The sequence below is a fragment of the Plectropomus leopardus genome, chromosome 7 (assembly GCF_008729295.1).
Source record: "Plectropomus leopardus isolate mb chromosome 7, YSFRI_Pleo_2.0, whole genome shotgun sequence".
Lineage (NCBI taxonomy): Eukaryota > Metazoa > Chordata > Actinopteri > Perciformes > Serranidae > Plectropomus > Plectropomus leopardus.
The window spans coordinates 19,271,181-19,297,186 of NC_056469.1; the positions used below are offsets into that span (position 1 = coordinate 19,271,181).

Here is a 26,006-nt window from a genome sequence, read left to right on the forward strand (position 1 = left end):
GGAGGGATAAAAGGAACGATATCTCAGGGTCATTGCAAACAAAGGGGGAATTTATGTGAACTTGAGCTATTGTCATGGGATAAGAGTTTGACAGAGAAACAGCAGTTTAGTTCAGGGAAAGTTACTGTGATGAATTCACAGATAATGAATGAATAATGTTTATTATTCAGGTCTAAAAATGGCAAGAGCACGAATCAATGAACAATCACAGGCACTGAATTAGCGTCTAGCATGCAGGTAGTTTTGCTTTGTGTACATTCAGGAAGCTGCATTAATTCCTCCTTTGTTATGGGTGCAGAGCAATTCAAAAGTAGATATGATGAAGTCTGCAAGGGACTCCTAACTTTCCCATGTCAGGTACAAACTAATGTCAGAGCTCCCTGCCGAGCAAACTTTAACGATTAGTCTTGTGAGGGACTTTACAACAGGAACTGCACCAGCTTTAGGTTGTTTGGTGTTGGAAGAATTCACTTCTCATGACTTTGTAAAAACAGAAAAACAGGAATTAAAGCAAACAATCTCTCTTACCTGGAAAACGGGCTCCAACCTAAACAGCAACAGCTGTAGCTCCTTCACTTCATAACACAGTGGCAAAGAAAGCCACGAAATACAAGACAGCTAACGCGCGAGGAGGAGAAAACTAGCCAAACGTCACTTCAGCAAACTTTTAAAGCGCTTTCACTTTCCGGCACACAAGTCAGACTCACTCCGAGTTCACCGACTGTTTTCTATGGAGCTGACACCCGTTTTATTTCTCTGCCGGTTTGTTTTACCTCCACCTGGTTTGATTCAATCCCTCCCAGGGGAAAAACTGACGGAGCAGTGTTTGTGTCGGCGTCAACAGGTGAGATTGAACTAAGAGCACGCGGAGGAGGGCGACGACGGAGGCGGGGGCCGACTAATAAAAGAGTTTTGGGTTGTTGACGTAAGAGAATAAAAGCCAATATCCTTGTTAGATCCGAGCAAAAACTTCAACGCCGGTTCCTGTCTCCTGTGCTGAGCAGACAAACAGTGAGAGTCGCGTTCAAGTCCTGCACCGTAATGGGACTTCTATTCTGGGAACTGACAGGGCTTTCTCATTGTGGAGTGGCCCAGCTAAAGAGGCATCCAGGCATATTGCCAGTCCGCTGTGAAGTAAAAGGCCACTTAAATACTATTAGCGGCAAGCTCCCATGGGAATGCTTTAATATTATGGTGATACAGCGGAAGACTGGACTTATGATGTCAAAATAGAGTGGGAGAACTTGGGCCTGCAATATTTTATAGATAAAGTGAATGGTCAGAAAAATAAGTGATACATTATTATTACAGTGATATAGTGGTAGACTGAACTTTGAGGTTAAAACTAGAGTAGGAGAACCCGGGGTCAGCAGCAATATTTTTACATTTTAAGACAACAAAAAGACAATTTGTCCAATCAGCAACTACTGTGTGAGTTTTTATAGATAAAATGGATAATCATGAAAATAATTGATAGGCCTACATTATTATTATAGTGATACAACAGAAGACTGACTACTGAGGTCAAAATAGAGTGGGAGAACTCGGGTTAACTGCAATATTTTTATTTATTTTATTTTTTTTACATTTTAAGACAACACAAGTCAGAAGTGCTATATTTGCCACTGAACTGTGAGCAGTAGATGCAAGAAATAGAGATACTCAAATAAAATACAACTATCTCAAAATAGAATTTTAGTAAATGTATTCAGCATTGGGGAAGCAACTTTGAAACCAGTTTTGCAAGCTACCAGTTTCTTCATACTACAGAAAAGCTACCCAAGGGAGAAATCTAGTTTGGTGTAAGCTGCTACAACTACAAAAAAAAAGACAAAAAATAATAAAGTACTTGGCCAGCAAGTAACTTTTAAAATGGACAAATAGCAATAATCAACACTTATGATTAACTTAATTTAAAAAAGAAAAAAATGATTTCCTTTAACCTTCCAACATTGTTCATAGTTTAGTAGTTAACTACACCATATATACATACATATATATATATATATTTTAGTTTTATTTTTTTTAAATACATCACCAAACACCAACTGCCAAACTGTTTTATATGAATAGAATTGTATGTCCTGAGGGATTAAACACTTCCCGTGAAACTTTCATGGTGGGCTCTTTCTCATGGCAAGCTCAATGTGATTGTTCAGAATTTGTTGTTTTTTTAGGTCTTTTAGTCCTTTTTACTGCTTTTACTAGATACTACAAAGTATCTACACAGAGGTTCTGGCTAAACTTATGAACAAGCTTATGAACACACCAAAATCAAAAGAACAATTTCCCAACTGAGAAAATGGGACCCTGAATGCAACATATGTGTCTGGGAGGAGGGCTGTGTCCAAAATCATCTCCTTGTTCACTCCTCCCTATATATATAAAAAAAAAAAACACTTAGTTTACTTGGAAACGTATGAAACAACATCATTTTGCATCATCACTGCTGAATTGTAAAGTTGCACAACAGTAATTTTCATGTCTATAAAATCTGCTGCATTGTGGGATTGTTAGCAGAAAGTTTTTTCATTGCATCATGAGAATATTTTAGGGTGTCATAAATAAATATACTACTAGATATTCCTACTATCACTGCATTAGAAATCGCGTGACCCGGATGACTGAGAGTATGTACATTTATAAAAAAAAAAACAGCGTAAGTCTCTAAAGCAGTCTTATATTGATCCCAGTAGAGATTAAAATACCATTAAGTATTACACAGTCACTGTAACCTTACCACTGAGTACCAGAGCAACGTAAATTCCTGCAGCAAATGTTAGTAATGCGTTGAGATATTCAAGAATACCGAAAACTCCACATTTGTTATTGACATTATAGGAGATAAAAACATTTTCAACAGGTGTACGAAGACTGTGGACTTAAAGTGCATCTCTGTACTTAGTATTAAGTCCCTATAGGAGTATTTTCTTTAGGGTCTACTTGGTAGAATCTGCTCTTCACTCTGAGGGCTTTATCACCCTGACTGGCCTCTTTACAGCTCTTTTTCTGAATGAGACGATAGCGTAATAGATTCTCTCCTGTGACATGTGGACGGTGTGAGAGAGAATGGGCAGCAGGTTCATGGTGGCACAGTGTAAGTGGGCTGAGCGAGAGACTGAAAAGAGGTTGGCAGATGGATGACAGAAACTGGGTGAAAGAACAGCTGGCACCTTCGCTTCCCAGCAGCAAAACAGGATCGAGAGAATGGGACCATTTTACGCAGAAACCACTGTGTCTCTGAAGCAACATATCTTAAGCCTGACAGTGACAACAGTCACACACACCTCCTGTTTTGAATAAAAAACAATGCAGGTGTCTGTTGGCGAGGACACAAGGTGAAGCAGAGGCTGTATAAATCATGTTGTTTGTCTTAAGTGCGGATGGAGACAGCTGGTACATGGTGTGTTTGTGCGTGCTGACAGTATTAACTTGCATGTGACCAGCCGACACCCACTGACAGATAAACTTTTCCCTAGCCGATACTTTCTTTTAATCTTACACAAGTCTTATTCTTTATAAAAAAAAAAATGGCTGTGCGTCTTTTGAAGAGTTTAAACCCTTGCAGGCATTTCCAGACCAAAATATAAAAAGACTTTCATACAATGACCCACCCAAATAACAATAAGAATGGCAGCTGAAAGGAATTGGATCCAATTAAATACAGCATGCTGACATACTGTGTACCGATCCAACCTCTCTCCCCTGATACCAATACATCAGCTATGCAGAACCCATATACTGACGTAATAACAGTGCTCTTTGTTTCCCTAATAGAAAATCTGTATACCTCACTGTGTAAAGCTCACTGGAATGATTTCTACATGATTTAACATAAGGATAAGGATCGCTGCCCTAAAGATTTTGAAAGAATGAATATAACTAATGATTTTTTGATTTTTTTATTAACATTACACTGACAAAGTCACTGTATTTAATGTGGATTTGTTACAGCATGGCCAATACAGCTTCATAAGGTCAGTCTCACTACAATCTGGCACATCAGATCAGCACTCCCCTGTGAACTGGTAAACAAAGTCCATTGCTTTGATGAGGATCCTCCCCAATCATTACTATAGAAAGACAAGAAATATACAAATCAGTTGTTTGATAATGTTCTAAAGTAATCAAGAACACCAGGTCTCTCCTAACATTGTCTACTCTTATTGTGATGGCCCACTGGTGGCAAATGCAGATCTAAAATACAACTGTTTTCAAAATGTACATATTCACTCATCAAAACAATAAAACTGCTTTACATTACCTGCATTACTGGCTCCTCAGCTATGGAAAAACTTACCACTAAGCATCAGATCAGCTGACTCTGTTCACACTTTTAAATCACGTTTGAAAACGTACTTTTATAGTTCGGTTTTTCCAAATAGTTGATAGTCTTACATTATTTTACTGTTATATGTAACTTATTATTATTTCTTGAGTTTTTTTGTCTATGTTTATGCATTAGCAGATATGTATATATGCAAGTATGCATACATATATGTATTTCTTTATGTGTATATGTAGGTGAATGTATATGCATATGTTTCATAATTATTGCTTTTGGTTTTTGGACAGCACTTTGTGCTTTTGCTTGAAAAGTGCTCTACAAATAAATGTTATTATTATTCATTGTTATTATTATTATTTAACAAATTTTAAACAAAACTGTAAAATTCCTCCCACTTTAACAGGCTTGGATGGTGCTTCCCCCTAAGGCAATCCTGACAATCGCCAAAACCAGAAAAAATCTGACCTATTTAAATGAATTAAAGTCACAAAATTAAAGTGTCATCTTGTATGGCTTGTATCATATTGGCAGAAAAGTTCATTTTGGGCTGGTGCTGATTGACCAGCCCAAAATTATCTGCAAATAGTGATGGCATGCGGATATTAATGTGCATCCCTAATTATTGGGTTTCTTAAGCATGGTAATATGTAGTAATTAAAGAGCTCTTGATTCTTTCAATATAATATTTATGGGTTGCTGCAAGGAATTGTACGTTTCCTGTAAAGGTAATAATGTTATGATCTTGGAATGTTAAAGGTAAATTATGCAGGGTTTTCCAAAAACAAACAACATAAACCACGTATAAACTCATATAAAGGTAATCCCTCTCAACCATTATTTATCCCCCACTAGAAGTGTCTAGCAGTGTATTAATCTCCACAGACCCTGCCCTCTGCCTTTGGTTTCTGTTTTTTATTATTATTTTGTATGGATTTGGGGTGTTTATGGGTGTGTAGCTCCCTGCCAAAAACAACTGTATAAAAAGGTAGCTAACAGGAACAGTAGAAGCAACACGCATCCAAAAGGAAGCCAAAAAAATCGCAGACACAACACAGAAAAAAATACAGAAAAGAAATGCCAAGCGGACACAACTTGTTCAAAACAAGAGTGAGTGTTTGGCTTTCACTTTTGCTGGCAAGCACTAAAGAGGGGATGGGGATGTTTTCTGTTGCATAGTTAGGTGTTATCTTAGTTTGTTTACGTTTCTGCTTTTCAATTACAGCAACCGTAACGTTCAAACAATCATAGCTTGTAGTGTACATACAAGCAGCATAAGGAGGAGGAGCCAGTCCGAATGTTGTGTTTACAAACAGTAGCCAACAGTTCCTGCATAGTCAGCCTTAAGCAATTTAATACTGTACTTCCATATAGGTAAAGGACCCACTTAAGACAGTGAAAAAAATAATGGTCAAAGTTTTTAAAGCAGGGGCAGAAATTAGGGCTGCCCCTTGACAGGTGGAGATCGAAATCATCAGTCGGAGACCCTCAGTCGACTGAGAGTGATTCAGTTGTTTTTTTTCTCGGTGCAGTGTGCACTGTTTGATACTGAGACATGCGGACACAAAGGCAGCTTCACGAGGACGAGAGAGACCTTCTGCTTAGTAGTGTTAAATTCACTGCTACTTGATACAACACAGTCTCTGGCTTTTGTTTGATATCCACCAACAGCTTGATGACTATATTACGTGTGCACACCCCTGTCACGCTGAACGTCCCCCGGAGCCCAATGAAAGTGTAAAACTTTGTATGGAAAACAAAATGAATCGTCAAAAATTCATTCTGAACTGCCAAATCCTAATTGACTGGCATAATTCTGTTACAGTCTGTTACAGCCCTAGCAGAAATATCCTGAATTCTGGTCACTCATATAGATCAAGATGCCAAAATGTTGTTAGAATCTACATTTTATATAATGAAGCTCAAAGCATCTCTTGTTAGACCCTGCATGGTTGGTTAACAACCATGTCCTAACTTCAAACTCCACACCCCAAGTTTCACAATTGTTTTTACATGGTAAGTGCACCTTTCCCCAAGACAAAAAAAACAATAAGATGTGTACATCTGTAGACTGCTCCTTTAAATCCTAGTAAGAGTAAAAATCTGAGGAGGAACAGTCTGATTCACTTGAACACAGCACAGCTGAAACATTTCGATACTGGCCCTTAAAAGCCTGTGATCAGCCCAACACCATCATACGGCATACTATCACATGAGCACATTTCTCTGACAGAGGTATTTGGCTGAGCCACAGGCCGACACTCCCAAACAAACCTGTCTTACTGGCTGGTGAGCTGTTACACGCAGGCTGAGAGCAGCACGTACAGAACATCTGGAAACCCATAAGCAAACGTCACTGTGTTGATACTTGGCATGGATGCTCTTCATATCTTACTGGGATACAAACGCGTGACAATAACACGCAGTCAATGGAAACTTGGCTCTCAAAAATTCTGAATGCAAATAGTGTAGTTTCAGTTTCCTGCTATGCAAAAAGCCTGTGGCTGGCAGCAGTCTGAGTGGTGTGTGTCTGTGTGAGTGTGTGTGAGGCCTTGGCTCAAGGAGTCCGGAATCACTGGGAAGGCCATGTGGAAGAACTCAATTGTCCCAGTTAAGCATTCATGAATACTAAACCAAATCTTGAATGGAACATTCCTATCTGAGCTCTCCCTCTCGTAAATTCCCCCAGGATTCATTATAACAACACATCTGAACAGAGTCAGTCACATTTAAATTTAATTAAAATACAAAAAATATATCAATAGTGGTTTTTCCTCATGTCAAGATCTTTAGCACTCAGTCAAAATAGATTTTATTTTATTTTAAGCATCATCACAATGATGTCAGTATTCCAAATGATAGCAGCTATTCAAATATACATAATTTACATAAATGCACACAATAAAGCACTTTATAATGACATCTTTTGTTAATTCTGCTCAGATAGAAACATGTAAATGTTAATCACTTTTCTATGTGCAAAATCGGGAGTCTTGTATAGCATGTGTACACATACCTGGCCATTAAAGCTGATTCTGATTCTATGATTTGTTGATTTGATTAAAATTCTTCTTTTTGCAGGACATTCAGACTTCATGTACTCCACAAACCAGATTAGCAGGCACTGAGATATCTGCAAAAATAGAAGAGAAGTATGTTAATAGAAATAGAAATATGATCACAAGCAAGATATTTCATTTTCTACATGAATCTGTGTACTGAGGTGTTACAAACCTAAAAATGTTTTTTTGGGGGGGGTGGGGGTCTGGCACAGGAATTAGAATTACATTTAAAAACAGCAGATGGATGGAGGTTGGACTGTAGAATAATTAGTTTTTGATACCTATTTTCTTAGGTTTGGGGAGATTCAGGTTATTCATGATGTTCACAAACTCTTCCAGGCTTTTGGTCAAGCGTGGGTTAAACTTGCGCTCCTCACCGACCGTAGACACCATCTGACCTGATGCGCAAAGACAGAAACAGCCCAATATGTCATTTGTGGTAAATGTGGTGTTAATGTTTACCAGATGTTGAACCTCACTGATCAAACAAAATAAAATGTAATATTCTGTGAGTACCAAGAAATCACATGGTTCTGCTAAGCACACTGTAAATACTTTTGACACATATACACCGATGTGTCAGCACACTCACTTCAATCAGATATCAGCTTTAATATCAGTATACATCAAATACTGTAAAATTTTGGACTGATATTTGACAGATTGTGGAATGGCATTTTTCTGATCTATTTTAATTTTATACAAGTATAAATGAGGAACAAGTACATTTAATCAAAGACTATAATTGACAACAATTCTGATGTACTTCTACCTGGATTGAGTATTTCCATTTAATGTTACTTTCAATAATATATTGTAATGCAGAAATATAATGCATAAGTGACTGAATTTGCAGAAGTGAATTTTAAGAAAAGTTTGATGCTAACCCTTTTGTACTTTTACGCCAGGCGATTCTGGATACAGGACTTTCTCTTGTTACAGATCCTTTTTACACTGAAATATTGCTTCTTTTCCCAACTTTGTTAAAAGGTATAGTATTACTATGAGAGGCATGTCGGAAAAGCCTCACTTGTTTGCGCTTCCATTTATACAAACACTCACTCATAGCAACATGTGTATCACATTAGTATTTGCTGTTATAAATATACTGGCAACAGCTTTTGTGCTTGTTTTTAATATCTATTTGCATACCAGCTTTTACATCAGTGACCCCATAAAATATAATATTCAGATTTGTGGCTTCTCAGCTAACCTTTGTAATCATGTGCTGGGTAGACAAGGCAGTGGTCAGGCAGAGTAAAGATCTTCTGATGGACTGACTCATAGAGCGTCTTAGGACAGCCTAAAAAATTAGACAACATTTTGCAAGATTAGATGATTCTAGTACAATAAAAGATGCAATACTGCCACCTTGTGTTCTTTTAGCAGCGCTAGAAAAACAAATGGCTCCTATTTCAGCCAGTGTGTCAGGAAAAGTAGGAAAAGCTAATAAAATAAAGTATTTTATTAGGACAAAGTAAAAGTGCATATATACCTTGTTGGAAGTCTGTCCTGCCACAGCCTCTGATAAGCAGAGCGTCCCCAGTAAAAACCATGCTCTGATCCCCTGTCACCAGCGCCATACACCCATCAGTGTGTCCCGGTGTATTTCTCACTGTCAGATACTACAGAGGGAGACATGTTAAACAGAATTTTATCAAGCAATTTCAACTGAAAAGATTTCAGTTCTTCACAGGGCAATAGATCATGTAGATACAAAATACAAAGTGTAGAACAGATATGTCCATATACCTTGTCAAGCTGAAACAGAGTCAAATCAAGACACAATATTCTTAAAAAGACTTTCAAAACTACACTGTAAGCAAACTTTCATTTATTTTTTTCCTCAAATGGGGGTTGTTTGGATCAACTTAATGCAATAATAAAAAGTAATATGTTCTCCTTACATGTTTTCCAAAGGTGATCTTGTCTCCCTCTGACAGGAGGATATCTGCAGTGGCACCGCTGAATTTGGAGATTGCACTTTTCAGCCCAACCAATCTTTTTTTCATTAGCCCAGTGCTTGTGATGTGGTCCGCATGGCAGTGGGTGTTCACTGTCAGAAAAAGAAAATCATATTTTACCAAATACTTCGTTAAAATTGCAATATTATCATATAAATAAAGAGTGGTGGAGAAGCTTTGTGATGACATGAAGGCCACTGTATTGGACATTAATCATTAATTAACATACATAGTATATTGTATACAATTTCAGCATTGTGTTACATATAGCAATGTTGGAAAAATTCAAAATACAAAAGTGTGATGTTTCCAGCCACACTCCCCAGTTCTATGAGTTTTTTTAAACATAAGTAACTTGCAGTCTACAGAGTGCAACTGTGTATCAGCCTGACCTAACTGAGCTCATAGTCTTAGAGTAAGAGTTTATATCAGTCATCATATTTATAATAACCTATATAATAACCTTGCACCTGTGCAAAGTTATCTTTTACTTTGCAAATCAGCAAAAGAATCTGAAAAGTTTTCTCCAGAACTAAGTGTTCCAGTACAGTAGTCGAATGTGCAGTGGAGATGTTTGTACATAAACAAAAGAAAGGTTTGGAAGATCAAACAGATGGGACACTGACATCTAAAAGCTGTCTAAACTTACAAAATAGCAATCATATCTACGCCCAGCCACTGTAAGTTAAGATACCTGCCACTTTTAGATTGAGCCCCAGTTCATGTATGAGCTTCAGGTCCCTGTCAATGGTCTCCAGCACAGGATCGATCAGTATCGCCTCCTTGGTCTCTGTATCTGCCAGCAGGTAGGTGTAGGTGCTGCTCTCAGACTCAAACAGCTGAACAGAATAAAAAGGTGAGGTGAGGGCACAGGCGTGACTCAGCAATAAATTACAAAAGGATGGATGGCAATGATTCACTTCCTTCCTGCCACGCTCTGGGAGTAATGTTTGAAAGTGTCTATTTGTAATCGTGTGTGACACTGCAAGGGAGCCAAAAGAGTAAGAAAGCAGTGTAACAGCTGGTGAATGAATATGTATTTAGTGTTTATAAGCCAAGGATTTGTGTCCACTTCTTACCCAAGAGAGGGGACCATACAATACTTAACAACCTCAACTCAAGGTCCTGTCAAAAAAACTCGCTCGTTTTGGGGCTTTTAAGTGGACCACACAGTCCTCCTCAGCAGAGTTTGGTTGGCTGCCATGTAAACATCGACCATGTGATATAGTTGGAAGCTGCAAATAAGTGGATGTTGAGTTGAGATTGTTTTATCTGTTAGATCCAAGGTCAATAACAACTCATCTGTCCTCTGCTGTAATGCTATATCAGGCTGGGCAACATGCATGCATTCATGTCCATTGCAGTGTTATCATGTGACCGACAATATATTAAAATAAAGTACGTTACAGGCCATCAGGTTTGCAACGTTATTGCAACAACATTGAGAAGATTTAGGAAACTAACGGGTGTGTTTGACTGAGAGAAAACACCACCACAATCCCCATACATGAATCCCATAACTTCGTTTGGCCCAGTTTAAACAAGTTACAACGTTAAATGCAACTTAATAGTAAGATAATTTAGCTAACTACAAGCTAACTCCGCCTAGCTTACTTCCAACTGACGTTGACGTTAGCTAGTGACAAATGTATACATTGACATTTAAAGCACTTTTTCTACCTGACAAAACACATTTAATTGAAGAGAAATAACACATAGCGTTACAAATATGAACCTACTTGTCTGAAGAGCAGTCCTTCGGTCAGCGCCATCCTGGAGCAGTACGATCTGCTGGGAGCTCGCAGCGGTTCAACGCCAGCACTCACGCCGCGACAGAGGCGCCTGCTCTCGGCCAAAGCGTAACACGAGCGCTCGGTGTTTCCTCCGAGGCGAAGCGTGAGAGCCAGAGCCCGCTGAACTGGTTTCACTCTGCTTATTACCGAGCACATATCGTTTGTCGGTAATTGCTTTTACTGCACTACCAAATAATTGTTTAAAGTGAGACAAATGTCCTGTTTGAAGGCACCAGAGAGGCTGCCGCTCTGAGCCGGTCACGATATGCAGCCGCTTTGTCCCCGAGTTTGTGGAGGGTAATGTCTAGTCTCCTCCAAGATATCGCACAGTTTAGATTAGCCTGAATGCTCTGACCTTGTATGAACCAAGAGATAATAGCGGTGTTGCAGTATCACTCTGTTTTACAGCGGCTGTAACTGCCATCGCAACGAGATGTTAACATAATCCACAGTCCAGTAGGTCAACTTCCTCCACATGCATGTCTGAGGGTAAGATCCTGCACCAGTCATGTGTCATTACCGGTCACTACTGTCCATTGTGGTGCACGAGCATCACTCAAGTGCGCTCATAAACGCGCGCATGTGCACAGCAAGTACACAATAATGTCTTGACTGTAGCAGTTGCCTACGTGACTTTGATCAGGAAGTCTCATATCACCCAAAATAACGCTGGTTACAATCATGGACGTATTAAAGAAAGTAAACGCAGCATAAAAGATGCTGTCACCTGACATACAAAGACATATGAGTTTGACATTTCAAGCCAATAAATTATACATTAAAGGTCCCATATTATGCTACTTGTCAGGATCAAATTTTAATTTGGTGTTTCTACTAGAACGCGTTTACATGCTTTCATGTTCAAAATTCTATTTAGTTTTTTAATAATGTCTGCCTGAATACACTTGTATTCACCCTTTGTCTTTTTGTTTTAGCATTCCTCCTACTAATAAAGCCCCAACTGCTTTAATTTGGTCTGCATTTCCTAGCCTTCCACATCTGGGTTGTTCAGCCCTGACAAAACATAGCAAAATGTTTATTTAAACAGAAATGGTGGTGGGCTGAACACCCTGTGTTTAGACACTGCCAATACTAACACTGATATTTAATAACTGAAAGTGATAACTTTATAGCCTAGACATGTTATTGCTTTGTTTGTTTTGTCATAAACACATGACATAGACAGACATTTTTGGTAGGGATCCTGAAAATTTGTTACTTTGACAAAGAAAAAGAGACAAAAAAAATATGAAAGCAACAGAGTGGAACACTTTCTAAACCTATAATAGTATAATGCTTTTTGTTAATTTTATTTTATTTTTTTTAGAAATTAAGCAGATACAGTTGATTTGTGTCTTTATTGACAACTGTCTCAGTTATGAGTGCCAGGTTCTTGTGAGGTGTCAGTCGTGGCCGTTGTAGCTTCCTCAAATTCTTCTGGTTTGTCCTGCACCAAAAAAAAAAAAAAAAAAAGGAAAAATGCCAGCATCAACCTCAAATATAGTTTATTATATTTCCATGAAGGAAATTTAAGTGTATTATGTGACTTCTGAAAAAAAAAAAAGTCCAGCAAGGTATAAAAAGTTACAGCCCTTTGTCTGTACAACACGATCTCATCAAGCATGTCTTACTGAGCCAGTAAGTGTATTTACTGTCCCACCTGTTTTATTGCATTGTTTCTCCATTATTTGTTATTAAAGAAACTGCTTCTGCCCCGACTTGCATGAACACAATTGGAGCATGAATTTGATAAACTTTAACCTGGGTTGAACAATAGATTATGGGAAGGACGAGCACATAAAAGATAGTACTCGTAGAGTATGTGACAGTCCCAAGAGTTATGACGTAATCCAGTTTTATCCCTATAACCTGCTTTATGGGATCAAAAGAAGTCAAACTGCTCTCCCTCTCAAGTTCATGGTGCAAAATCAAAGCTCCAGGTTTTGTCACAGTCAGTGTTCCTCAGTCTGATATAATCTGCATTTAAAAATTGAGCAAGAACATCAACAGTTTGGGACAGCTTCAACATGAAACCACAAAACAGGGACTTTCACTTTATACAGTACCTCTACATATCTTTGAACCCAGTGGATCAGTTGGGTTACTCTGCTGTAAACACCTGGTTTGTTGCGCCGTCCACAGCCCTCTCCCCAGCTCACCACCCCTGCCAACCTCCAGTCCCCACTGGCTGTCTCACACACCAGGGGCCCACCACTGTCTCCCTTAAAATTGGAGCAAATCATTGAGCCAAAATTATACTCCAAGTTTTGAACAATGCTTGCACACTTAATGGTGACTGAAATGATGCAAGTCTGACCTAGGACATCTATTGTAAAATGTATTCTCTATAGACCTGTATCAGCTAGGTTTATATGGAGATTGTTTATCGCTAAGTGTGTACCTGGCATGAGTCCACTCCTCCCTCCAGAGTGCCAGCACAAATCATACGAGGAGTCAGGAACATGCCGTAGACGCTCGGGTGGGAGCAGACAGGTTGAGCTATGACCTTGACCTGAGCCTGCCTCAGCTCATCTGACACAAAACCTGACAGAGAGCAGAAAGAAGAGAAATGAGAGAAGAAAAGACTAATTGTGAGTGTGTCAAAGGGAGGTTAAGAAAATTTGTATGAATTACTTACTGCAGCCAACAAGCCTAGGAGGGAAATTATTTGAGGAGTTTCTGCATAAATAATTAAAGGTGGGGTCAAATTACTTAGGGGCTTGAGTTGGCTGTGAGGACCATAGGATGTAGGATCAGTTGCAAAGTGACTTTTGTGCTCCTAATTTGATGATATGAGTAAATCACTGCAATAAAAAAGGCCAAATAAAGCATAATCAGAGTGTCTGTGCGAGTGTAACACACCTCCTTCATGAATATATCCCCAGCCTGTGATCCAGCAGGCCGCTCCAGCAGGAAAGGACTCCCTTGGACTGGGTAAACAGACCGGCCGCACCCCACCTACAAACAACACACAGCAATCGGATTGTAACATAATCTTACATTTATCGGCCAAGTCATAAAAACATAAAGGTTATCACATGTATGATACGAGATCACATATTATCAGTTATTTTCTAAGCCAAGTTCCTCTACATAGTTATAAAATGTCAGTCACTTCTCTTGTTTTCCTTACAAGCATGTAAAATTCTTGTGTCTTTTTGTTTTCTAATTAGGCTTTTAAAAGAGTTATACATAAAGATAGTTGTTTGTTGCCAATTCATACAAGGATCTTGGTTTGGTGTTTTGGTGAACAACATGAACGCAGTAAGAGAAAATACAATAAAGTTAAGCATTTCAGGGTGGCATGGTGCCTTTGTGGTTAGCACTGCTGCCTCACAACAAGAGGGTCCTTGGTTCAAATCCCAGTTAGAACGGGGTTCGGTCCGGGCGGGGGGCCCTTCTGTGCGGAGTTTCTCCCCGTGTCTACGTGGGTTCTCCGGCTTCCTCCCACAGTCCGAAGACATGCAGACATGACTCTAAATTGCCCTTAGGTGTGACTGTGAGTGTGTATGGTCTATATGTGTCTGCCCTGCCTACCCCGCCTTCCGCCTGATCCCAGCTGGGATTGGCTCCAGCCCCCCCGCGACCCTTACGAGGACAAGCGGTTACAGAAAATGACTGACTTAAGCATTTCAAAAATCAAGAAACATTGCAATAAAAAGATGAAGAAATAGTTTGAACAGGAAAATGCAAATTTAAAAAAATCCATCTACCAGAACTGTGGGGTATTTACTGAAGGTATACCAGTAAAACAGAAAAAGTGTTACAATACAATATATAAACACCAAAGATCAACTGCATACAGTTAAAATAAAAATTTGTTTATAACTTAACACTGACTTGCAGTATTTGTATAAAGATCTGCTGGAGATTATTATTTTTCTGCCTGACAATAATGATCAAGGATTTGGTCTATGACCCAATAAAAGCAGTCACTACAATTTTTTGGGTCTTATTTTCTTCAGTATGATGGAAACTGTTATAATTCCCCACAAGATTCAACTTTACTTCATTTGTTTGTTCTTACAAAGTAGTAACAGATAAAATTTGAGGCAATCCTCAATCATTTTACTGTGATATTCATGTCATCAGGTTTGACCTAAATTAAGAGTACATCATCTTCATCACCAATCTTATGGTCATTGTCACAATATCCATTATTTTGCTGTTAAATCGTCCTCATTCTTTCCATTTACCACCACTGTTGCACCATATTTTCCCTACAACAGAAGACTGAACCTGAAAATTTTGCTACAAGACAGAACAAATGCCCAAAGATTTAATTTCAGTCATTAACTCAGTTTTGACTAAAATTGGAGTTACTGTGGGGAAGACATGTAAAGGGCAATTTTTCAGGACAATTTATGAAGTGTAACATGGTACATGATGTGCTTTTGCCCAGTCCTGCCAACAGATGGAGCCCCCTCCTCTTACCTTTCATGTCCATGTCAGTGATGGTGCGCAGCAGGCCAACATCATAGTCATTGTTGTAACTGTTGAAGCGAGGGTGGTAGAGGACCTGCAGTGCTCTGTAACGTTTCCCCAGAGAGCTGTCAGCAATACTGACTGTGTCCACCACCACAAGCCAGTCTGCCACTTCAAGCATGTTGCTGCTGAGAGACACAAACGTTTGTGGTCTGAGTTCAAGTTAAGTGGTCCCAGTGGGCACAGATCAATGCCTGTTTTTATCTTACTGTGAGAGAGATTATTGACTACACTGACGCAGTTTTTCCTCTGATGAGGTCTGGTCTTGATATGCACCCTGCTGATTGTCAGATGAGAAGTGCAGTGGGTCACTATAATGCCTAAAATAAACCCTTGTGTACTGTTTGTCTTTTTGTCATAAATCACTAGATTATTAGTAGATCGGTATCATAAATTAGTGTGCAACACACACAATCACATCTTTCTTGCCTCAAGTCTGAGTCCAAAAAACTATATTGTAATTAATGCCTGCTAAGCTTTAAAAGTTCTGTTTATTACATTAGAAAAAGCACGCTGTTTCCAGCCTAAACTGGCTCTTTGACTGATATAATAAATCACAACAGAACATTTAAACAGTGTTGCAAGTTTCGAGCAGGATGAAAATTAAACTAATAATTCTAAATGTGTTACTTTATAACATTACTGCAACATATTATTACAATAATATGAAGTCATTGCAATTATTTTATATAACTGCTTAATAGAGGCGAGTGAATCAAAGCTTACCAACCAGTCATGACCAGAAGGCACTCAGTTTTGGTCAGTACTGATTTTCCTTTGTGCTCCAGTGCTACAAATAATTTCAATAGCTGCTTACAGTTTGTTGTGATGCTCAAAATGTCTTTGCACTATTAGCCCCAAATTTGAAGTAAATGTTCAAGAGAAAGAGCCCTCGCAGACAGATCAGTGATGTTCATGAAACTCTCTGGTTCTGGGTGCAAAAGATGCTAATGGGGGAACTGAATTGCTATCATTTTTTCTTGTATCTGCTCTTGACTTGATTAGATGAGAACATCCAAGTAAAATGGAAGCAGTCTGTCTGTCTGCACAGTATGTCTGTCCTTCAGTTATCTCGACAACCATTCATCTGATCTACTTCACACTCAGCGGGTGTATTGCCGAGGACCAGTGTTGAATGCAAGCTCTTGGGATCTCAGACATATTTATTTCTAGTGTGTTATGTAAACTCGGTAGTGTATTGAGAAGGGAGCCCGATAACTGTTACACTGCTGAACAGCATACTGATTACAGCTCACTAGCCATCGCTCACCACAGTGCATTCAAGAACGGCATGAAGAACGAGAGACCAGGCATGTTACACTGTAAAAACTCAAACATTTCACGAATTAGTGATGTCACTTTCAGTATGAATGCATTTGTTCCCTGAAATAGCCTGGTCCCAAATAGCTAGCTGCCAGCAATAACTAGGTTTGAGGATGTCCCATCTTGGTGATACCTCACATATTCATCGATGCAGTGTTTCTGCTTGCTGTGGAGAGCTTTCACTTCAAAAACATGAATTCACATGTTAACATGTTTACATGTAGGAGAGACATGTGATCACATGTGACCACATATGAACATAATTTTCTCATGGGAATTTGCATGGCCTCACACAAAAATACCATGAAAGTGTTCTAAAAACCACCTGAACTCATGTACAAATCACATATTTCACATATTTCACATGTGACCACAAGGGTTTTTGCACATGTGAAATCCATGTGATTTTTATGTACGGGATCTCAGAAGGGAATATCAGGTACTTGATTAATGTTAAATAAGATAAACAGTGACATGACACTCTTAGTCAATTTGAATAGTACGTGATAAAAACATCAAATTCAAATAATTTAAATTCTCAATACAGATTTCCTTTTCTGCATATAAAAAATTACTGCTGACTCAATACTGGGAGCCAAGCTATCACCCTGTTCTGATAAGGCCTGTTTTGAATGGGAACTGCACTAGCAGAATTAACTCTGACTTGACTGATATGGTCTTGAGTGCAGCCCTCCTCACTGTGGATCTGCAGATGTGGTATATCACTACCTGGTTGTATCTGACTCTGAGCTTCCCTATCTTTCTTACTTTCATTCCCCATGTCCACCTCTTACTCAGCAAAGCAGTGAGCTGCAGTGATGACCCAGTGAGGGGAGATGATGGCACCTCCACAGACGTGTCTCCCTCTCCAGTGCATGCTGACCTGCCAGCCCCACTTATCCCTGGCTGCAAAGGTCCCTCCAACAATACGCCGGCCATCACCGACCAGAGCTGGACAGTCTGGATGTGAGAGGATAAATAAAATGAATAACTGAATTCAGTAAAAGTACGTTAGCAGTTTAATATAGTAAATGATTCAAATAATATTCCAGTAATGCTCCCTCCACAATCAGGCTATTAAACTTGAGGTATTAACTGCCAGACAGTCTATGGATGTTTAATAATCTTCTGTCTATGATAGATAAGCAGACAATTACAATAGCATGAACATTCAATCCTCGCAGTTCTTAATCAGTGTAATATATATTCATTTTATTCTAATTTTTTAAAACCTGCTGTAATGTTCTCTGTCTGGTTCGCTGGATTCTTCGACAGAACAGGCAGCTGAGTCGGGACACTGCAGTTCCCCTTCACAGCACAGAGAGGAGGAGGCGGTTCCCCTAACTCAGAGGGGAATACCAGGTACTTGACTGATTTCAAGAGAGAAGAAAAACAGTGACATGACAACTTGAATAGTACATAATTTTATCACAAAAAAGTCATTTATCAAGGACACGCATTTTAACATCAACAAATTATTTTGACCCCACAAAATGTTCATTACTGTAAACTCTGGCTCAGTTTTTCTGAAAAATCATTTACATTCATTCAAGATTTAGGAGAAAACTTCAGAGAGAACATGTTTACTGGCATATTGAATTTGTTAAACTCTTTAGCTGGATTTGGTCTTTAACAAAAATTGAAATGGGGTAAATTACCTAGGAGAGCAGAGGTGATGACCAGTTTGAGAATAACAGGGACGCTGAAAAACAGCAGCAACTCACGAGATGAACAGGCTTTAGGTTCTGACTCTACAAATAAAAACAAACAACAAATCTTTAAATCACATAGTTTCAAGACCAAAGAACATAATCCTCTTTTCTAATTTTTAGGTGTAGGATTGGGCTGTACAAACTGTTCCTGGATTAAGTTTGTGCTTTATCTTTTCTAAATTCTTAGTTACTGCAGATTAACCAAACGAGGCTGCACTTACTTCTTTTTTGGCCACTTGAGGGCAACAGAAACAAGTTAAGATCACTGCATTGACATATTGTCACATTTCAAGTAAATAATTGGCATTTTAGTTGCTAAATGCTCCACTGTGTTCATCAGCTAGTCATCAGCTGTGACTGCCTGTTGTTTGGTGCTCAGCAGGTAGTGTACAGTGTTGATTTGTTGTTACTTTTTTTTTTTTTTTTCTGAAAACAGCCTTTTGTAGCTAAAATGTGGTGTGAGTTAACCAAAAGGAGCTCACATATGCTATTAAGTGCTGTTAACACGAGGGCTGGGTTAAAAGATAATCAGTTATAGCCACTTTAATTAATTATAATTTTGAATAGTTCATGCTAATAGAGAGACTATGAGAATAAACCTTTTATCTTTACAAGTAAACATTATTTTTATCACACATACACACACAAATACACTATAAAACAACAACAAATACACAGCTCAAAACAAACAACACAGATTAAAATGCCTGACAGAAAAGGTGTGTTGTAAATTATTTCTCAGAACTCTGGACTGAGCCGGTCAGTCTGGCGTTGAGAGACAAGCTGCCCGAGGTCTCTGGGCCGACTCTGTTAAAAGCTTGATCATCAGAAGGTTTTGTTCAGAGTACCTGAGTGAATTGAGGACAGAGCACATCCATAATATGAGGTAAAGCATGAGCTGCACGTAATACCTTGTAAAGTGAAAATCAATTTTATGGTTGACTGACAGCCACCCGAGGCAAATGAACACTGGTGTAACGTCGAAGCTCTCAGCAGTTTTTTGATAAAAGCCTCATTGCAGCATTCTGCAGCAGCAGGGGGACTGACAGTGATGTTGTGGTAAATATTAAGGCAAGTCAAACGTGAACTGTGGGGGGCAAGTTATTACTTTTTCGCCTAAGAGACATTTTTATGTGCAACTTATATCAGTTTAGTGCTACCTACTGATGAGATTAGTTTATCATTGCTTCTCTTTGTGCCTGAAGCTTAGACAGTGGATTGGCTAAAACAAATGAGAAACAAATGATAAACACATTTAACTCCTTATCATTCTTTAACCCTTCGAAACCCAGATCAACATCAGTTTTCTTGTGCTGCATTCAGACACCTTTCAAAATCAGTTTAACCCTTTGAAACCTGAGCAAACTGAATTGATTTCTTTGAGAGAAAAAAAAACATGGAGGAAAAGGCAATGACTCACTTGAAAAGAAATGTCACATGAATTTAAAGAATATAGAAAAAGGTGATAAAAAAAAGACCTCAAAATTAGTTGAAAAAAGGGAGAGGAGTAAAATGTCAACAAAGCTATATCTATATTTACTGTAATTTTACATTTAAATTTTTTATAGAAAAAAATATATACATAGATCATAAGAAACAATCATTTTCAGCACTTTTGGGCATATTTTTATCATATTTTCAGGTTTCTTTCTTTTCTTTCATGCTATCTTTTGGGCCACCATGTTTTGGTAAGATGAAAAAAAAACCCAAACAGAACAAGCTTAGAAAGTCTAAACATGCAGCACTTTGGTTTTCTAAATGCTGTGTGCCAATTTCCATTTTAAAAGGACAATGTTGTTCCACCTTGCCACAAGCCAAGATCATTAGTTAGAATTTGATCATTAAAACTGTCCATATGGCTCACATTGCACTGGTAAAAGGCATAATAAAACTAACGTATGATACACCTGAGGAGGATGATTAATATTATAGGTCTGAGAATAGACCTCTGGGAAATGTTTCATCACTTTCACCAGTAGAAAATCATTTTTTTCTATTTGTTAGTTACAATTCATAGGGTGTTGTGAGAAAGCCGTTGCCATGAATCCTCAAAAAGATGCTGTGACCAATAGTACCAAAGGCCATTTTGAGGTCAAACAGCAATAAAATAGATTGCACAGCAGCACTCTCCCATGTTATGGTGTTATTACTGCGGCTGTCAACAGCTTCCTCAGCACTCTGTGTTTTGGTGAAACTCTGACAAATGTTATTGTATCTTTCTCATCTGAGAGCTGATAAGAAACCACTCTGATAGACGGGGGAATAGGAGTCAGGAACTTATGAGTGGCTCTGTAATGGGTCAAGGCTGCTTTCTAAGGAGAGGATGAAAAATAGCTTACACAAATGAATCACAGACATTTTCAGAGGGGAGAGAACAGTGCATAATGAAAACAATCCTACAGACAGTAGCAATGATTTATCTTAAAGGGAAAATGCATGCAGGACACTTGGTGTGCAAAATAAAGTTTGTATTGGACACTGTATCAATATGATTTTCACAGGAGATGGAGCAGTGTGTCTCTAACACCCTTGAAAAATGTTACTATGCTTGTTTCAAGTCATGAAATCTTGAGCCAAATCTTGAAACCTGAACAAATTGTCTTGATTTCCTTCAAAAACATGGGAAGACATTACAAGTTACAAGTTACAAGTTACAAGCTACATGAAAATTACCCTAAATTTAGGGGGAGGGGGGTTAAAAAAGGAGAATAAAACAAACTAAACAAAAAACAGAAACAACATAATAAATAGATATATAGATGAAATTGTCAATAACAGTTATAATATTAATTATAAATATAGTTTTCTGGGCATTTTTTTCCCTATTTTTCATAACTGTCCTCTAATAATTCTCTCTTGTTCTATCTCCTTCATCTCTCTCTCTTTTAAAACTAATTTTCAGGTCATTTACTTTTCTTGAGTTCTAGCCTGACTTATTTTGGTTGGCTGAGTACGATATGTTGATATGGCTCTTTAAGGACGAGATTTATGCCTTCACCAGATTCATTGAAAATGCATGGACATTATGCCAGAAAACACTGTATCCAGTATAATTGTTTATTATTGGTTTGTATATTATGAAATGCTCCTTGGATAATATATATTTTGTTCTGTGGACATATTAGAAAGGGCTACGCGACCATCTTTGTTTTTTGGGTTTTTTTTGTATTGGTATTGTCAGTGTCTTGTAAGCCCATGTGGACTGGGCACAATTAAGTGCATGGCACTTCAATAAACTAATCAATCAATCAATCAATATTTCAATTTGCGGGACATGTCTTGCAAAGTTGCTCATTGCCTTTTATGTTTTCAAAAGAAATCAAACCAATTTGCTCAGGTTTCAAATGCATGTAGAAGGCATCTGAATGATGCACAAGAAAACTGTCAGTCCAGGTTTCAAAGAGTTAATGTGACTATAAAGGATAAAGCACCTCATATGTCATAAGTGGAAAAAAAAAACAGAAAAAAACAAGAGCACAATTTAAGGATCTGTCTGTGCAGATGCAGAACCTGACAGCGTGTTAAATGTTCATTTATTCAGCAACATAATCACCTCAAGTCTTTTACTTTCTGATCTCTTTAATATTCAAGATTTTGGTCATGAATTGAAGTAAGGGGCAAAACCACAAGTGTACAAAAGTACGTGGAAACACCTTTCCACATACTTTTGGTCATATAGTGTACTTAAACACAGTTTGAATGTTATCACTCAATTAAAGGTCATTTGGTGATTATCTGCTGCTTTTAACATTAAAAAAGGAAAGAAAAAGAAAGTAGAAAACAAACAAACAAGGAAATTACCTGGAAAAACAGTGCAAAAATTATAATAATTCTGTAACATAGCTTTGAATATGTAATTAGATAATTAAAAATATCATTTTTTCACTCGCTTTTTTCCCATAGCTTTAAAAAAAAATCATTTTCTAAATCTGCTAATTCCTTGCAATTTGCGGGACATTTCTTACCAAATTGCTCTTTTTTTTCCTGTTTGTTTTACAGAAATTGCACCACTTTGCTTAGTGTTCAAAGGTTTAGATACCTGTAAGGCGTCTGAGGTGAGGTCGCTCAAGGTTTCAAAGGGCTGAATGCTGCAGTGGTTTGGGACTGTGTTGTTTTAAAGTGGAGTCTATGTCAGGCCTCATTAATACTGAACATCAAACCAACACCCTGAATTATTGCCGTACCTGGCTCTTCATCAGGGAGATCTTTGGGTAACATGAGACCCACTGATCCCTCCTCCAGTGGGCCTCCATCTGACGGTTTCCTCTGCTGGACTTCCTGGGGATTATCACTATAAGGATGTGGTGAAGTTGGGGTTTTTTGATCTGGGGCCTCTGAGGGACCAGAGGGAGAGGAGGAAGTTCCTGGAAGTTGAGGCTCTGATGTTACATCATAAATTGATGGAGGCTCTGGGTGTGTGTTGGCTGGGGGTTTATAGTGAGGCATGAGTGTGAGGACTGTAGAGGGGACCAGAGACGATATGCTCAATACTTCGCAACTGGCTGGACTTTGAAAAGATGTTGATGACCAGTGCTCAAGGGCTGGATAGAGAGATGCAACAACTGGCTGCTGAGCATCAGAAGTGCTGCTGCCTGCTTGGACCTGCAAATCCATACCTGTAAAGCCGCTGGTGTCAGTCTTGAAATGAGCGCTTGTGAGGTCTGATTAGCTGCATACATGTGTTGGTCTGGATCAGATCTGCTGGATTTCAGACATGGCTGACCTGAGAGGAGGGACACCAAAATGGAAAGAAACCCTGAATCCTCAGCAGAGTCCTGCAAAAGGATTAAAAATGACAAAGAAACATGAGTTCAGAATAAAACTAAGGTATTGAGGGCTGATATTCTCAAATAATAGCAAATAAGTCTACAGCCTTTCAAAAGTCTGTTTTATTATCTCGCATTATGCAAATTTGCTTCTTTTGAAGGAAATATCAGATTGGATCTTGGTAATTAAACCTGGTGAAATGATTAGACAAAATTAGAATGGTTTACCTCAAAGAAATTAAAAGTCTGACTTTGATAATATCCAAATAAAAAAATATAAAGCTTTCTCTGAGGAAAATACTGATGAAAGAACATGTAACTCATAAGCAAATACAAAAGAAGGCCAGATAAAGTACTCTCCTAAGAATTACCATAATTAATGCGAATAGAAGTGTTGTGTTGAGGTGTATTGTTTATTTTAAAATATCATAATGCTCTGAAAAATAGTGAAAAAAATGTAAAAAAAAAAAAAATATAAATTACTAAATATTATTGAAATTTAAATCCCATAGTATAAAATTATAGAGCTGGGAAAAAAATGCAATAACCAAATATTTTGCACAACAGTCAGCCATCAAACGTGTGAGTGTGCTCTTGACTGTGCGTAGAGTCAGTTCTCATCTAAGAACAAATAAGGAAACGATGAATGTCAGAATCTTATAGAAATCTGTAATTGGGTTTTTTTAGGTTGGTGAATTAGGCCAACTGGTTGTTGATTATACACACACTCTCTGACCAGCTCACATCTTCAAATCTCATTATATCTGTGTTCTCTAAACATGTTTTCAAGTGTTCTCACCCGAATGTCAGCCGTACAGATTTACACGTGTCAGCCTCATTTGTATGCGCGGGATTATTCATCCGAGTGCGTCTCCTCCACTTGTTATACCAGTTCTGTACCACTGTGGGGAAAAGAAATACATCACTGCCACACCGTCAGTGACAAGACACAGACAACGCCCGTCTGCTCTGCTGCATCTTTAATACAAAGAAATGTGCTCCGCTACTGGGAATCCATTATCTTCAGGTGGCAAAAGTTTCTGCAGTTTGTCAACCCTTCTCTTGCGATTCAACCGCTGTCCTCCTCTTCTCTTCAGTTACCACTTAATCCTTTCATTGTGTCGAGCCCTTCATCATCTTCCTCCTCCTTCCAGCCTACTCTTCTTCCCTCTCCAACTTAATCTTTCTCCTCTGGTCAGAACAGGCGAGGCTGCAGCAGTCAGGTCAGTAACAGATACATGCACTCTTGTCATCGGGCATCTATGAAATATGCATGGGGATAATTGTGAGCTTGGGTCAGAGTTTAACAACAGAGGGTAATGTACACCACACCAGTGAGTTGCTCCCACTCACAAGTACTGAGGAACATAATGGCCACATGGACAGAAGCACATTCACAGAGTCGAGGAGTTGAATTTCTCATAGTTGAAAGATATGTATCCAATAATCATACTCCTATTATGAATCAGAAAAGGCGTAGTGTGTGTGTGTGTGTGTGTGTGTGTGTGTGTGTGTGTGTGTGTGTGTGTGTGCGTGCGTGCGTGCGTGCGTGCGTGCGTGCGTGCGTGTGTGTGTGTGTGTGTGGTTAAGTCCAGTCTTCTCAAGGGTATTTTGTTCGTCCTATCACGTTACTGCCTCGAACAGTGCGAGGTGCTGACTGCAACAAGGAACCCAAGTTGGAGTGTTACTCAGCATCTTCTAGGTTACACTGTTGGGTTCACTTCAAAGATCAAACATGATGGCGGAGACGTGACTCTATCACCTGAGGGCAGGTATGACACAGCATCTGCAGTGGAGTAAACATGATGGAAAATACATTTTATAAAACAAATAAAAATGAATGAATGCTACTCATAAAATTAAACAGTAACGGGGGAAAAATAAACAAAAAAGGTTAAATGAATACATTTAAAAAAAAACAAAACAAAAACAGAAACAGATTGTTAATTATATATAATGACTACAAAAACATAAGACAGAAAAAAAGGGAAAAAGTTTTTATGCTATCAGCTCTGTGAGGTTTTTAGCTGAATGCTAACATTAGCATGCTAACACAGCATACATTAATGTGCACAAAATAGTCCTTTGTTCTGAAAAAGCCAATATTCCTCCTAAGCTGTTATATAGTTAATGAAAAAGAATATCCTAGCACGGCTGGCCACCAATGTAGTCTGACGATGGTTTTGGTTTGAATTTAGGTTATGGCATTTGGTGACCAAAACTCAGTGTCAGGATGTCTGATGCCAATGTGAGTTTGACATAGAATGATGATGACAGACAACATTGACTTTTTTTATTTTCAGTTGTCTTGTAAAGAAATCAAATCAATGTCTTCCAGACAACTCGTGGCAATGTGACGCCCTTGATGTAGAATAACAACAGTATAGAGGACAAAGCCTAACATCTTTACAACATCATAATGTTAACGCCCACACATCATGAAATACTAATGTTGTTATACATTTAAAATATCGTTAACCCCATTTTCGTTTCAACCAAAATTTAACGTCTGTCCAACATAGGACACCAATGTCTTTCTGACACCATAACAACACCCGATGCCAACTGGGACTAATATTTCTGTTTACATGCAGCTGTGCATGCTTCACTATTTGT

General features: G+C 38.5%; 3 protein-coding genes across 4 annotated transcripts in view; all 3 read right to left on the reverse strand.

The window, feature by feature from the left end:
• Positions 1–1,072, reverse strand: part of phldb3 (pleckstrin homology-like domain, family B, member 3) — a 31,941-nt gene extending 30,869 nt beyond the window's left edge. The window contains exon 1 of the mRNA XM_042490349.1: positions 529–1,072. The gene's annotated coding sequence lies outside the window, so the exon portion shown is untranslated. The remainder of the gene's footprint in view (positions 1–528) is intronic.
• Positions 1,073–3,939: 2,867 nt separating this feature from the next.
• Positions 3,940–11,645, reverse strand: ethe1 (ETHE1 persulfide dioxygenase). Of its 2 annotated transcripts, XR_006105968.1 has the most exons (8): positions 11,051–11,645; positions 10,006–10,150; positions 9,255–9,403; positions 8,843–8,972; positions 8,561–8,650; positions 7,629–7,745; positions 7,302–7,418; positions 3,940–4,073 (listed from the first exon to the last, which is right to left on the reverse strand). XR_006105968.1 is itself a non-coding variant. In XM_042489909.1 (7 exons), the coding sequence occupies exons 1-7, from the start codon at positions 11,258–11,260 to the stop codon at positions 7,372–7,374; spliced, it is 888 nt and encodes a 295-aa protein (XP_042345843.1). In that variant the 5' UTR covers positions 11,261–11,645; the 3' UTR covers positions 7,005–7,371. The 2 variants fall into 2 exon arrangements, 1 of the variants encoding a protein (XP_042345843.1); XM_042489909.1 differs by lacking the exon at positions 3,940–4,073 and having other exon boundaries at positions 7,005–7,418.
• An 831-nt stretch (positions 11,646–12,476) lies between these two features.
• LOC121945411 (transmembrane protease serine 13-like) lies at positions 12,477–13,584 on the reverse strand. The gene is made up of 3 exons (XM_042489569.1): positions 13,506–13,584; positions 13,171–13,326; positions 12,477–12,551 (listed from the first exon to the last, which is right to left on the reverse strand). Exons 1-3 carry the CDS (start codon positions 13,566–13,568, stop codon positions 12,477–12,479), a joined length of 294 nt encoding a protein of 97 aa, XP_042345503.1. The 5' UTR covers positions 13,569–13,584.
• Between the last annotated feature and the right edge of the window lie 12,422 nt (positions 13,585–26,006).

Coding starts and splice junctions, on each gene's coding strand:
- LOC121945411 (XM_042489569.1), bottom strand. CDS start 13,568: ATGTTCCTGACTCCTCGTATGATTTGTGCTGGCACTCTGGAGGGAGGA. Junction 13,327..13,505: donor GAGGAGTGGACTCATGCCAG/GTACACACTTAG, acceptor TCCAATTTTAAG/GGAGACAGTGGTGGGCCCCT. Junction 12,552..13,170: donor GGGTTCAAAGATATGTAGAG/GTACTGTATAAA, acceptor TTTTTGGTGCAG/GACAAACCAGAAGAATTTGA.
- ethe1 (XM_042489909.1), bottom strand. CDS start 11,260: ATGTGCTCGGTAATAAGCAGAGTGAAACCAGTTCAGCGGGCTCTGGCT. Junction 9,404..10,005: donor GCTCAATCTAAAAGTGGCAG/GTATCTTAACTT, acceptor TTTTTCTGACAG/TGAACACCCACTGCCATGCG. Junction 7,746..8,560: donor CCCAGCACATGATTACAAAG/GTTAGCTGAGAA, acceptor TTTGCGCATCAG/GTCAGATGGTGTCTACGGTC.